Source organism: Heterocephalus glaber, unplaced genomic scaffold (genome assembly GCF_053883595.1).
Source record: "Heterocephalus glaber isolate CG9 unplaced genomic scaffold, H.glaber_assembly_v1.0 deba00001504, whole genome shotgun sequence".
Classification (NCBI taxonomy): domain Eukaryota; kingdom Metazoa; phylum Chordata; class Mammalia; order Rodentia; family Bathyergidae; genus Heterocephalus; species Heterocephalus glaber.
Genome location: NW_028258324.1, coordinates 71,579,270 through 71,592,992, shown reverse-complemented (window position 1 = coordinate 71,592,992; position 13,723 = coordinate 71,579,270). Strand labels below are relative to the sequence as shown.

Genomic DNA, 13,723 nt, shown 5'->3' with positions numbered 1-13,723 from the left:
GTGGGAGGAATGGCTTCTGGTCAGTTTGCCCCAGGCCACTTTAGAAAGAGAACAAAGCGGCACTTTTCAGAAGCTGAAATGGCATGATTTGGGGAATGTGTTCTCGTCCCACCCCATACTAATGTAGCACTCTGGGAGGTGTGACAGGCACTGTGTGCCCTGCTGCAAGTGGCTGTCCAGTGAGGGCCTCCTGGGAAAGCGGGCTCCTGGTAGGTAGAGGTGATGTGGTCTGATGGTGGGCAGTGGGGAGCCACACCAGGTTCTGGACTAGGGATGGCACTTCCTCACAAAGGGCTGAGTTTTCTTGTGAGTTTCTGGGGTCTCCCCTGGAAGCTGGGGATTCTGGGAGGCAGCTGAGCCCTCCTCACAGCTGATACTTGGTGCTACAATTCCCCCCACCCCATGTACTGGGGAGCAGAAACTGCAGAGCAGAGAACAGCTGGAGATGGGCAGGCTGGGTCTGGGGTGGCATTGCTGGCTCTGGCTTTCTCAACTCTTGCTCCTGGGGCTCCCTTCTGCCCTGGTGAGGCAAAGCCTCTTGTGCCATCCCAGAACTGTTGACAAAGGGCCACATTAGGCAAGGTGTGGCTCGGGAGGCTGTAAGAGGCTGAGGGTGGGGCTGGGTCTCTGTTTCCAGGATCCTTGGCCTTGTGGCGCTGGGTAAAGCCTGCCCAAGGATGCTGGGCTGGGTCCAGGCTTGGAGCCTGAGGTCTACACTCCAGGGGATCCAGCCTTCGTGGAGGGGCAGATAGAGGACTCGGCCGAGTGAGTGAGGGGCTGCTTTTCTGCAGCAGTCCTCAGAGGCGTTAATAAACTGTGTCTTGGGGGGGTGGGGGTGTTGGCGGCAGCCTCACCGGCCTGGAATCCCACCTCTCAGGAGGCTGAGGCAGGAGGGTCACAAGTTCAAGTCCAGCTACCATAGCTTAGCAAGATCGTCTCAGAATGAAAACTTTATTTTTTTTATTTTTTAAAGAATTTCAAACCTTTATTTAAAAAATTCCTTCATTACTACAACACACCAAAACGTTCATATAGACTGCAGAGAAAATTCTTCATTAAAAAAAATAATTTAAAAATAGAGGGCTGGGGATTTAGCTCAGTGGTTCCACTGCCTGCCTCGCAAGTGTAAGGTCCCAAGTTCAATCCCTGGTACCAAAAAAATACATAAATAAATAAATAAAATAAAAATAAAAATAGGTAAAAAAAGATATCCATAGGCATTAGCCCGTTCTCCAACAGGCATGACAGTCCTCAGGAGCCATAGTTCTAGGGTTAATGTGGCCGCCTCTCTGTCCCAAATGTACAGGTAAATCTCCATACTTAGCGGGGAGGGAGAAAATGGATGTGGTCCTGCTGTGATACTCCTCACAGTCCCTTATGGATGGCTCCTGGAGTTTTTCACTTCACCTAAGGTTTAGCTTTTCTTTCCTGCTGATTTTTCGGACCTATGGCCATTATTGTCTTCTCCCTTTTTCAAATACATTAATGCAGAGGATCTTTGAATGTAGCATGATATTGGTAAGGAACTCCAGACATCTGAATTTTCTGGTTCATAAATGTTTGAACTTTCAGTGAGAATATGTCATGAGTGTACTTCAGTTTTGATTCCACAATGAGAGAGAGGATAAAAATGCTGAGTAACCCACCGCCCTTCCAGTTCAGCACAGCGAGTTCCTGTCTATAGTTCAGAGGGCTGGGGTTCCTGGGGATTCCAAGATCCCACCATTAAACCCTGACCCACAGCCACTGCTCACCACAGGTCATGATCACATCTTCTAAACCACAAAAGGACACAAACCATGAGGAGCACGACTAACAGACCAGTGATCTTCATCACTCAGGTCTCCATCCAGAGTGCCACAGGATGGGCCCGGGACTTAGCTCAGTGGTTCCACTGCCTGCCGCACAAGCATAAGGTTCTGAGTTCGATCTCCGGTACCAAAAAAAAAGAAAGAACTGAAATTTTTTTTTTGGTACCAGGGATTGAACTCAGGTCCTTGCGCTTGCGCAGCAGGCGGCGAAACCACTGAGCTAAATCCTCTGCAGAAAGAAAGAAAGCAGAGTGCCACAGGAAGCAGGAAATGAGGGAAACAGGAAGTCAGAATGTAAATTTTAAAAAAGGTTGAGGATGTAGTTCCGAATAGGTTCAATTCCCAGTACTAAAAAACAAAAAAAAAGCTGTGTATTATAAGGCCCCAAGAAATAGCATGGGGATTTATTTGCACACTTCCATGAGTGAGGAATCCCCTTTTTTGGAGACAGGGTCTCCCTCTGTAGACCATACTGGCCTCAAACTTACAATCCTCCTGCCTCAGCCTCCTGACTGCACCACCATGCCCTGCTGCTTGTTTTTAACCTACAGGAGATCAGTACCATCAGACTCCTGACTACCAACCCTGAATTCAAATCCGCCACCCGGCTGCTGAGGATCAGCCACACGTCCCATGCCAGAAGAAAAGCCGGGAGCCCTGGCTTTCCAGGGAAAGGCATTCCTTGGAGCTGAGCCTTCTGAGAACTTTCCCGACCCTGCTGTGCCTGCTCCTCCAGCCCCAGAGGGAGGCCGCACTGTGTCGCTGTGAGTGTGAGCAGCAAGCGGGCCCTGCCTGGATGCCACCCCGCTCGCTAGAAGTACCGGTTGCAGCAGCAGAGCTCCCGTCCTCAGCTGTCCTGCGTCTGCGGAAGGCCTGGCACGGGGCGTGGAGACGCCGTCCTGGTCCTCACCCAGGCCTCCTGGACAGGACAACGGTCGCACCCTCCTCCGTGGCACACACACGCACACACACACGCACACGCGCAGGCGCACACCGCTCTGAAGCTGAGGACTCCACCGTGGAGAGAGGGAGAAAGCAAGACAAGCACGAGGCCTCGGCAACTGCTTTCACGCTTTATTTCTTATGCGTATGCATACTGGGGTCTAGGCAGGTACTTCCGCAAAACATTCTTGATTTTCTGTAACCCTTTGCCTAGCTTCTTTCTTGCTTTTCGGAAGAACTTACTCAGCCCCACGGTTCGCCTGAAGCGCCGCGCCTGTGCAACGGGAAGAAACGGGTGTTTGTGGGGCTGCACTGGGCTCAGGCCTAGACCCCGCCTGACCCCAGGAGGCCTGGGACCCCCGCTGACCCTCGGGGTGACCCTGGGAACCCGGGGTGAACCCTGCACCCCCTGCCCCTTGTGCGATCCCCACGTGCTCCCCCCCGTCACCCCGAAGCCCGGTTGCCCTGCTCACCCTGTCACAGCTGACATCAAAGGCGCTGCTGGCCGGGCCGAGGGTGACCGTGCCCGAGCACTGCTTCACCACCTGGGGACAGGAGGCTCAGGCTCACCCCAAACCCCTTCACCATCAGCCCCAGCCCCACCCCAGGGCCCCATGCCCAGCTCCCAGGAGGTGGCCACCAGCGGCAGACCCCAGCCTCACCCCGTTCTCCTTGAAGTCACATTGCTCCAGTGGCAGCTGTGTTGCCTTGGGACACACTGTCTCCTTCACGGTGAAGCTCACAGGCTTTGGGGTATCTGGGTCCTCAACCTGGTCAGGGGAGAAAGTGGAGAGACTTGGCTCAGGCCCCCTGACTCCACCTCTAGGGTATCACTAAGTAGCCCAGGCTGGCCTTGAACTTGAAATCCTCTTGCCTCAGTCTCCTGAGTGCTAGGAATACAGGCGTGCCCCACCACACCAGGCTCCTATTTGCGCATGCCTGTGATCCCAGCACTCAGGAGCCTGAGGCCGGAAGACTGCAAGTTTGAGCCCAGCCTGGGCAAGCCGGTGACTTAGTGAGAACCTGTCTTACAGTAAAACACAAACCAAGGCCTGGGGTGCAGCTCAGTGAGGGCCCTGGTTCAGCGCTCAACCCCGGGGGCTCCGAGTCCAGGCTGAGGAGGCGGAAGAGGCTGGCATACAAGGAGCGCTGGTTGAAGTCAGCCACAGCCCGGTCCACGGCCTGCTGGTAGCCGAGGGCCTCGGGGGCGGCGGGGGACAGTAAGGAGCCCAGCAGCAGGGGTAGCAAGGGCAGTGACAGGCACCCCGGGGAGGCGCCGTCCCTGCGGGTGCCCATGGTCCCCGCTGCGTCCCTGGCCTCGCACGCCTCCTTTATTCCCGCCCAGCCCACTGTCCTCAACCCTGCTTGCCTCATGCCAGGCTGCGGTGCAAAGGGAAGAGCAGATTGCGCCACCTCCCAGGGGGGCAGCCTCCTGGGTTCCCCACGGGAGACAGCCGCAGCCAGGGTTGCTCAAGAGGTTGCACCCCCCAGGGGAGAGGAGCTGGGACCTGTCCTGCCTTGGCCCACCCGGGGTGGCAACCAGAGGGGCCTGGGCTCCATCTGTCCCCCTCTCCTGTGTCCCCTGCCACTGCCTTCCTCAGTCTAAATATGTCCCCAGGAGAGCATGGTGGCTAGCGCCTGTGATCCCAGCACTCAGGAGGCTGAGGCAGGAGGGTCATTGGGCATTCCAGGCCAAACCCTGTGTCAATCAATCAATCAATCTGTCCCCAGTCGTGTATAAGCGGCATTGGCCCCTGAGCCTGAGGAAAGGTTTTCTACACTGGCTGAGCTGCTATTTCGCACTCTAGGCTCCTGCAGACTGGCCTGCTCCATGGGCCAGGTGACCCCTCAATCCTGAGAGTGCCCCACCCCAGCCTCCCTGATGCCTGTCCCTTGCTTCCCCACTGCTCCTCCTTTTTCTCCAGTGATGTTGGGGTTTGAACCCCAGGCCTTCACCCTGAGCTGCATCCCCAGCCCTTTGTGTTTTCCCAAGTCACTAAGCTTTCCAGGCTGAGCTTGAACTTGTGGTCCTCCTGCCTTAGCCTCCTGAGTGCTGGGCTACAGGCCCAGCTAGTTGTCTTAAAACAACACTGAGGGGCCGGGGGGGATTTAGCTCAGTGGTTTTGCCACCTGCTGCGCAAGTTCGATCCCCCGTACAGAACAGAAACAAACAAACAAAAAGAACACTGAGATTCTATCTTCCTCCAGGAAGAATGGTCATCATCAGGAATTGACTAATAACAAATGCTGGCGAGGCTGCGGGAGGAAAGGAGCCCTTCTCACTGTCGGTGGGAGTGTAAGCTAGTACAACCACCAAGGCAATCAGCATGGAGATTCCTCAAAACACTAAAACTAGAAATTCCATTTGACTCAGCTGTTCCCTTTCAGGGATCTTCCTGAGAGTTAAAGGCATCATATTACACTGATGCATGCATACCCATGTTATAACTCATAAAAGCTAAATCTTGGAAGGGGCCTACATGCCCATCAACAGATGAATGGATAAAGAAGAGGTGGTGTTATAGACAACAGAGTACTACATGTCATAAAGAAGGATAAGTTTGAGTCACTTGTTTGTTTTGTTTTGTTTTTTGGTACTGGGGATCGAACTCAGGTCCTCGCGCTTGCGCAGCAGGCAACAAAACCACTGAGCTAAATCCCTGGCCCAGTTTAAGTCACTTGTAAGGAAATGGATGCAGCTTGAGACCATCAGGTTAACTGCAATAAACCAGACACACAGGCTTAAATGCTGCATGGTTCCTCTTACATGAGAAACTCAAATCATACCTAAATCAAGGAGCAAAATAAAAAATCATAGTATCAGGGAGTTAGAGGTTTTGCAAAGGGAAGGGGACAGAGACATGGAGGGAGGGGGAGGGAGGCGAGGGGAGAGGAGGAAATAAGGGTGGAGCTGCGTTAGGGGCAGGCACCAACTCCCCAGTTCCTACTGCCAGCAGTCTGCGCCTCTCAGCCTCTCACTTCCGGCTCCCAGGACCACCGCGCTGTCCCCGATGAGCCGCCCCCCGCCACGCTGCGCCCTCTAGTCCGAGGGTCCTCAGCCCAGTGTGCCCAGCCCCTCAGCTCCCGCTCTCCGGGAGATGCAGATGCAGCCCCACCCAGAGCCCAGAAGCCTGGGGCTGAGCTGCAGCCCGCTGTCCCCCCGCGCTGGTGGTGGCCCCCACGTCCCAGGTGCAGGCTGCCCCACGGCCACCCCGGCTCTCCTCGCGCCAGCCGCGCCGGTCCCAGCCTCCACCTGAGAGGGAGGGAGGGGACTCCCGGGCAAGGGTTCTCTGAGACCACGGCTCGGGCTGGGTGGGGTGCGGGGACAGCTGGGAGAAGGGCGGGCCTGAGGGACCCGTTTTAGCTGGGCGTGGTGGTGCATGCAGCTGAGGCAGGAGGATCTCAGTGAGTTTGAGACCCTGGCCCAAAACAACAAGAAGGAATGGAGGGGTCTCTGGATTCCGCCGGGCGGGTTCTGGTCCCAGCTTCTGCATGAGGAGCAGGGCCTGCAGCCTGGCGCCGCCCTTGGCCTCGGCCCAAGGTTGAGAGGCTCGGAAGGAACACCGCGGTCGGTTGCGGCCTGGATGAAGCCACTGGTTGCGCACTTGGGCCTGGGGACGAAGGGGAAGCCGGTCCTGCGCAAGTCGGTTTCACAGCCCCGGTGGTGCCCTGGGGTCTGGGTTCATCAGGCCTTGCACATCACGCAGCTGGCCAGTTGTTTATTGATTTTTCTTTTTCACTGCTGGGGATTGAACCCAGGGCCTTTGCATGGAGCTATAGCCACAGCCCTTTTAAAATCTTTGTTTTGAGACAAAGTCTTGCTAAATTGCCCAGGCTGGCCTGGGACTTGTGATCCTCCTGCCTCAGCCTCCTGAGTAGCTGGGATTATGCTTCAGTACCACCACACCTGACATACCTTTAAAAATTGTTTTTGCATTCTTTGTTGTTGTTTGTTTTTGTTGTTGTTGTTATTGTTTGAGGGAGGGTCTCCCTTTGTACTTCAGGCTGGCCCTGAACTCACTATGTAGCCCATGCTGGCCTGGAATGCAAGGCAGTCCTGCTTCAGCCTCCCAAATACTGAGACTACAGGTGTGCACCACCACACCAGGCACAAAGTTTTTTGTATTTGGCAATAATTTTGCACATACTGAAAATAGCAAGAAAATACCCAAAGTGCCCAAATTCTTTCTTTTTTTCCCCCCAAATTCTGCTTTTCTATATGCTTTTCATCCAGTCACCTATATGAGCTTTTTGTCCCATTAGCTTTATCCTCTATCTCTGTCTCTCTGTTACCAGGTTCTGGGGAGCCGTGGGCTCTTTCCAGAGATTCTTTCCAGGTTCTTGTTGTCCTGAACAAAGCACTGGACAAGTTGGGCATTGGTACTGCACCTCTACAATCCCAGCATCAGGAGGCTGAGTCAGGAGGATCACCACAAGTACATAGAGAACTCGGACAAAGCCAGCCTGGACTACATAGTGAACCCGTCTCAGAAAAAAACACCAGTTTTTCTACCAGTTTCCAACAGGCCATACCACAGCCATGTAGGGTCAGCCACAGGCAGAGGGAGTGCGGCTTCCCAAAGCCCCAACTGTGGTTTTCCTGGGAAGCCATGGGTGAGGCTGGGTGAGGGCCTGACCAGGCCTGGATTGGCCAGAGTGAATAATTTCAGGTGGCCCTGGAGCACCGTTGATCTGAGTTTGTGTGTGTGTTGTTTTTCTTTTTGAGACAGGGTCTCTCACTATATAGTTCAGATTAGCCTCAAACTCAAAACGATCCTCCTGCCTCAGCCTCCCAGTGCTGGGCTCACAGGCATGGGGGCCACCCTACTCCACCTACTCCCAGGCCCCAGCTGATGAGAGTCTTCTGAGGGCTGACCCTGGGGAGTCAGGGCAGGGGCTCCTGGCTTTCAAATGTGAGAGTCCAGTAAAGCGGGGTGTGTGGGTGTGGGGCTCTGGATTGGTTTGTGTGTGTGAGAAAGGCTTGCGGGAGTCAGGCTGTTTCTAGGGGTCCGTACCTCATGATCGTGAGAGGTGTCCCCCTGCCAGCTAGGCCCCAGGTGTGAAAATGTGTTTTTTAGGGGAGTTTTATTGGCATGTGTGAATTGTTTCCTGCCATCCTGTAGCTATTTCCTCTTCATTCAGTGTACACTGTTTTCCTCTCCTTTTTGTGGCTTCCTTTGGATTTTGTTTTTTTCTGTCGCAATACTGAGGATTGAACCCAGGGCCTTCACCCAGGGCTCCATCCCCAGCCCTTCATTTATGTTTTTTTTTTCCTTTGGTACTGGAGATCGAACTCAGGATCTTGATCTTGTGAGGCAGGCAGTGGCACCACTGAGCTAAATCCCTGGCCCTCATTTATGTTTTAAATAGGGTCTCCCTAAGTCACTGATTTGCCCAGGCTGGGCTTCAGCTTGGGATCCTCCTGCCTCAGCCTCTTGGTGTGTTGGGATTACATGCCTGTGCCAACACACCTGGCTGCATTGAATGCTTCTGTGAGAGTGTTTTTCATATCTGCTTTTGGTTTATTGGGGTTTTTTTTGGTTTCTTGTTTATACTTCCGTTTAAAACATGTTTAAGCAGTTGCCCCAGGATTTGCGTATTATTGATCACGTGTCAGATATAATCCCATGGCTTCAGTGGGTATCTTGAGGCACTCCCAGCATGCATGGATGACAGCACACCCTGAAACTGTCTTCTCCTCTCTTTCCCAACTTTTGTTGCTCACACATTTTTCTTAATGTTTTCATACATTTTCTTTCACATGCTCTATAACCACACACTCAATTGGTACTGTTTTCCTTCAGTTGGTCAGGCTGACATATAGGGCAATAACAGTTGAGAAAAGTGTGGCTCCATGGCACAGTGCTTGCCTAGCATGCATGAGGCCCTGGGTTCTGTCCTCATCCTACAAAGAGAGGAAAAAGGGAAATTTACCTTCATTGGTGTCATTTCCAGGGCTCATTTCTTTTTATACATCTATTTTGTGTGTGTGTGTGTACCGGGGATCCAACTCAGGACCTTGCACTTGTGAGGCAGGTGGCAGAATCACTGAGCTAAATCCCTAGCCCATATAGATCTATGTTTTAAACTGCTATAGTTTTTTCGTTGTTTTTTTTGTTTTGGTACCAGGGATCAAACTCGAGGACCTTGTGCTTGTGAGGCAGGCAGCAGGCAGCAGCACCACTGAGCTAAATCTTTGGCGCCCATGTTGGTTTTTTGAGGCAGGGCCTCATTCTGTAGTTCAGGCTGGTCTTGAGTTTGTGACCATCTTCCTGCCTCAGCTCCCCCACTGCTGGGATTACAGGCATTTGGCACCATGCTTGGCAACACTCAGATGTTTTTTGTTTGTTTTGTTTTTTAATTTTTTGGTACGGGGGATCAGACTCGGGACCTTGCGCTTGCGAGGCACTGAGCTAAATCCCCACCTTGAACTGGTGGTGATCCTCCTGCCTCAGCCTTCCATAAAAATATATTCTGAATCTTAAACCCTTATCAGATATATGACTGAAAAATATTTTTTCCCATTCTCTGGTTGTAGCCTCACATTCTTTTTTTTTTTTTTTGGTACTGGGGATGGAACTCGGGTCCTTGGACTTGCACAGCAGGCGGCGAAACCACTGAGGTAAATCCCCGCCCCCCCTCACATTCTTGATAGTTTACCTTGATGCATGAATGTTTTTAATCTTGAAGAAATCCAATTTATCTATTTTTCTTCTTTTGTTACTCTTGGTTTGTGTGTCAAATCTAAGAATCCATTGCCAAATCAAGGCCATGAAGATTAACCTCAGTTTTCTTCTAATGGTTTTATTGTGTTAGCTCTTATATTCAGGTTGTCTGTCTGTTTCCAGTTAATTTTTTTTTTTTTTTTGGTACTGGGGATCGAACTCAGGACCTTGTGTTTTCAAGGCAGGTGGCAGAACCACCGAGCTAAATCCCTGGCCTGCCTCAGTTTGAGTGCTGGGATTACAGGTGCACACCACCATGCCCAGCTGTTTTCAGTTAATTTTCTTTTGGGGGGGTTACCAGGGATAGAACTCAGGTCCTTGCGCTTGTGCGGCAGGCGGTGAAACCACTGAGCTAAATCCCCGGCCCCTGTTTTCGGTTAATTTTTGTATATGGTGTGAAGCAGGGGTTCAGTTTCATTCTTTTGTGAGTGGTTATCCAGTTGTCTCACTACCATTTGTTAAAGTGATGATTTTTTCCCCCATTGAAAGTCTTGGAATTCTCTGAAAAACATCAATTGGTCATACATGTTTATTTGTCCCCTCCTCTTCTTTTTTTTTCTGGTACCGGGGATTGAACTCAGGACCTTGTGCTTTCGAGGTGGGTGGCGGAACCCCTGAGCTAAATCCCCGGCCCCCCTCCTCCTCTTCTTTCTCCTTTCTTTCTGCAAGCTGGACCCAAAATTGCAGTCCTCCTGCTTGGTTTCCCAGCCTGCTGGGATTACAGGCATGTACCACCATGCCCAGCAGATGTTTATTTCTAAACTCTCAGTTTTATTCCACGGGTTTATGCACGTATCCTTATGCCAGTACCACACTGTTTTGATTATGGTGGCTTTGTAACAGGCTTCCAAATGAGGAAGTGTGAATGCTCCAACTCTTTTCCTTTTGCAATATTGTTCTAACTCTTTGGGGCTCTCACAGTTCCAAATGAATTAAAAGATTCACTTTTCAGCTGGATACAGTGCTACATTCCTGGAATCCCAGCTATTTGGCAGGCTAAGGCAGGAGGCCAGCCTGGGTAACTCTGTGAGACCTTGCCTCAAAATAAAATATGAAAAGGGCTGGGGAGGAGGCTCAGTGGTACAATGTCCCTGGGTTAGATCCCCAGTACCATCAAAAAAAAAAAAAAAAAAAATTGGCTTTTTGCTTTCTGAAAAACAGCAAAAAATGAAAACACAGGGACCTGGCCTTTGAGCTTTGGCCTTGCACATCTGGTTGTTGAAAGGCACTGTGGCACTGTCCTTCGGCTCTGGACCTCGCACCTCACACGTATCCCTAGACCTGATTGAGGTCACAGTCAGGGACCTCACATGTATGCTCATGTATGTGGCACCCATGGCTTGGACCTGGATTTCCCCAGTTCTTTAGAGAGGACCAACTAGACATGGAGTGGATCCATGGAGTGGATGTGGGTGAACCTTTTATTTGGTCTTTGGAATTTATCCTGCAAGCTGACCTAGACATTGGACATTGATCTGTGTGTTCAACTACAATCTTAGAACTCAGTCTTTGATTGCATTTTCTAGGCTCTCGGACCTGACCTTATTTCTGTAAGTTGTTTGCAAACCTTGACTGTGTTCCTGGACCTTGGCCCTCAAACTAGATCTTGGGTTTTATATATGGCATTAGGTTGCTGTTACTGTAACAAAGTATCACAAATTGGGTGGGTTTAATGACCAAAAAATTAGTGTCTCCCAGGGCCAGGGATTTAGCTCAGTGGTTCCAGCACCTGCCTTGCAAGCGCAAGGTCCTGAGTTCGATCCCCAGTACCAAAAAAAAAAAATTAGTTCTCCCAGAAGAGATCTAGAATAGCAAAAGTAATTCTGGGTAACAAAGGCAAGGCGGGGGCATCACAATCCCGAGTCTGAGATTATACTGCAAAGCTACTGTGATTAAAAACAGCACAGTACTGGCAAAACAAACAGACCCAAGGATCAATGGAACAGATTAGAAGACTCAGAAACAACTCCGAACATACTCAGCTGCCTTGTCTTTGACAAAGGAGCCAAACACCTTCAATGGAAGAAAGATAGGCTCTTTAATAAATGGTGCTGGAGGGCTGGGGATTTAGCTTAGTGGTTCCACCATTTGCCTCTTGCAAGTGCAAGGTCCTGAGTTCGATCTCCAGTGCAAAAAAAAAAAAAAAAAAATGGTGCTGGAAAAACTGGCTTTCCACTTGCCAAAGATTAAAACTAGACTCATCTTTCACCATGGACTAAATTCAAATCAAAATGGATCAAATATCTAAATATTAAAACAGAAACCCTAAATCTACTGGTAGAATAGGTAGAACTGTTGAAGACACTGGTGTAGGCAAAGACTTTATGAACAAAACCCGATCACAAAGGAATGATCACAAAGAATCAACAACTGGGATCTCATCTTATTAAAAAGCTTTTGCAGGTCCGGGGATTTAGCTCAGTGGTTCCGCCGCCTGGCTTGCAAGCGCAAGGTCCTGAGTTCGATCCCCGGCACCAAAACAACAACAAAACAACAAAAGCTTTTGCACAGCAAAAGAAACCACCAACAGAGTGAAGAAACAACCCACAATGTGGGAAAAAAATTTGCTAGTTGTTCCTCAAAGGAGAAATAGATAGAATATATAAAGAACTCAAAAAAATCAGACTCCCCAAATTTAATGACCCAATCCAAAAATGGGCATCTGAAATAGACACTTCTCACCGGCTGGAGATTTAGCTCAGTGGTTCCACTGCCTGCCTCGAAAGCCCAAGGACTGGAGTTCAATCCCTGGTACCAAAAAATAAATAAGATGAAACAGACACTTCTGAGATGAAGAAGTAGAAATGGCAAATAAATATATGAAAAAATGTTCAACATCACTGGTCATTCAACAGATGCAAATTAAAACAATACTGAGATTCCATCTCACTGCAGAAAGAATGGCTGCTATCAAGAAATCAACCAATAACAAATTCTGGAGCGGCTGTGGGGAAAAAGGAATCTTTTTCCACTGCTGGTGGGAGCACAGACTGGTGCAACCACTGTGGAAATCAGTGTTAAGATTTCTCAAAAGCTAAAACTAGAGGTTTCATTTGACCCAGCTATTTCCCTTCATGGTAATCTTCCTGAAAGAATTAAAAGCATCATACCACAGTGATACGTGCACACCCATGTGTATAGCAGCACAGTTTGTAATAGCTAAATCTTGGAAACAGCCCAAATGCCCATTCAACCAAGGAATGGTTAAGATGTGGTTTTTTTTTTATACAATGGAGTACTACTCTGACATAAAGAGTTTGAGACATTTTTAGCTAAGTGGATGCACCTTGAGACCATACTTCTTTTTTTTCATACCGGGGATCGAATTCGGGTCCTTGCGCTTGTGAGGCAGGCGGCGGCACCACTGAGCTAAATCCCTAGCCCGCCAATAAATGTTTTCCTTTAAAAAAAAGTTAGTGTCTCACAGTGTCAGTCAGCTTACTGTTACTATAACGTACAGCTGAGAGTCAGCGTACAAAGAGGAAAGGTTCATTTTGGCTCCCGGTTGGACGCTTCAGTTCACAACTGGCAGCCTCAATCCTCTGGGCTGTGGTGAGAACCCATCACAGGAGAGCAGATCTGCTCGCTTCATGGCCGGGGAGAGGAAAGGAGAGAAAGGAGCCTGGGCTCTCACTGTCCCCTTCAAGCGCACCCCCCCGTGACGTGAAGACCTTCCACTGGGCCCCGCCATGTCCCAGTAGCACCAGCGGGGACCAGGACTGTAATATGGGGACCCTTAGGGGACATTCTAGACCCAGACCGCCTTCCGGCAGCTGGGCCTTCTCTGGTGGGGGGGCACCACCCCACGTCTTCCCGCTGAGGGCATCCTTCCGATCTGCTTCCCCTTTGAGGATGTCAGTCGCGCTGTAGCAGGGCTCACTCCCCAGGGTGACCTCACCCTAAGTGCATCTGCAGTCACCGTTTCCAAGGAAGGTCGCATTCGGCTGCACTTGGGGTTAGGACTTTGATACATGGATTTGGGGGGCAGCACAACCCCACCCATGGATGTGAAGCAGTAGCTTCCGGTCACTGCCGCACGCTGGGCTGTGGACCAGCAGCTCAATCTATGCACCACGCCGGCAGTCACTGGTTCAGACCTGGGCCTGATGTCAGAGCCCGCCCTCAGCCCTCCGAGGGGCGCCCCTGGGCCACAGACCCGGGCCTTCTCCTCCCACTTAGGCCCTGGACCTTAGCACGGAGGACTTCAGAACCGAACCTTGTTCTGGGACACATAATGGATCATAC

The 13,723-nt window shown here is 50.7% G+C and overlaps 1 protein-coding gene across 1 annotated transcript; it reads right to left on the bottom strand.

The window, feature by feature from the left end:
- Positions 1–2,844: 2,844 nt before the first annotated feature.
- Positions 2,845–4,066, bottom strand: Camp (cathelicidin antimicrobial peptide). Its single transcript, XM_004834939.4, has 4 exons — positions 3,786–4,066; positions 3,416–3,523; positions 3,227–3,298; positions 2,845–3,027 (listed from the first exon to the last, which is right to left on the bottom strand). Exons 1-4 carry the CDS (start codon positions 4,047–4,049, stop codon positions 2,893–2,895), a joined length of 579 nt encoding a protein of 192 aa, XP_004834996.1. The 5' UTR covers positions 4,050–4,066; the 3' UTR covers positions 2,845–2,892.
- Between the last annotated feature and the right edge of the window lie 9,657 nt (positions 4,067–13,723).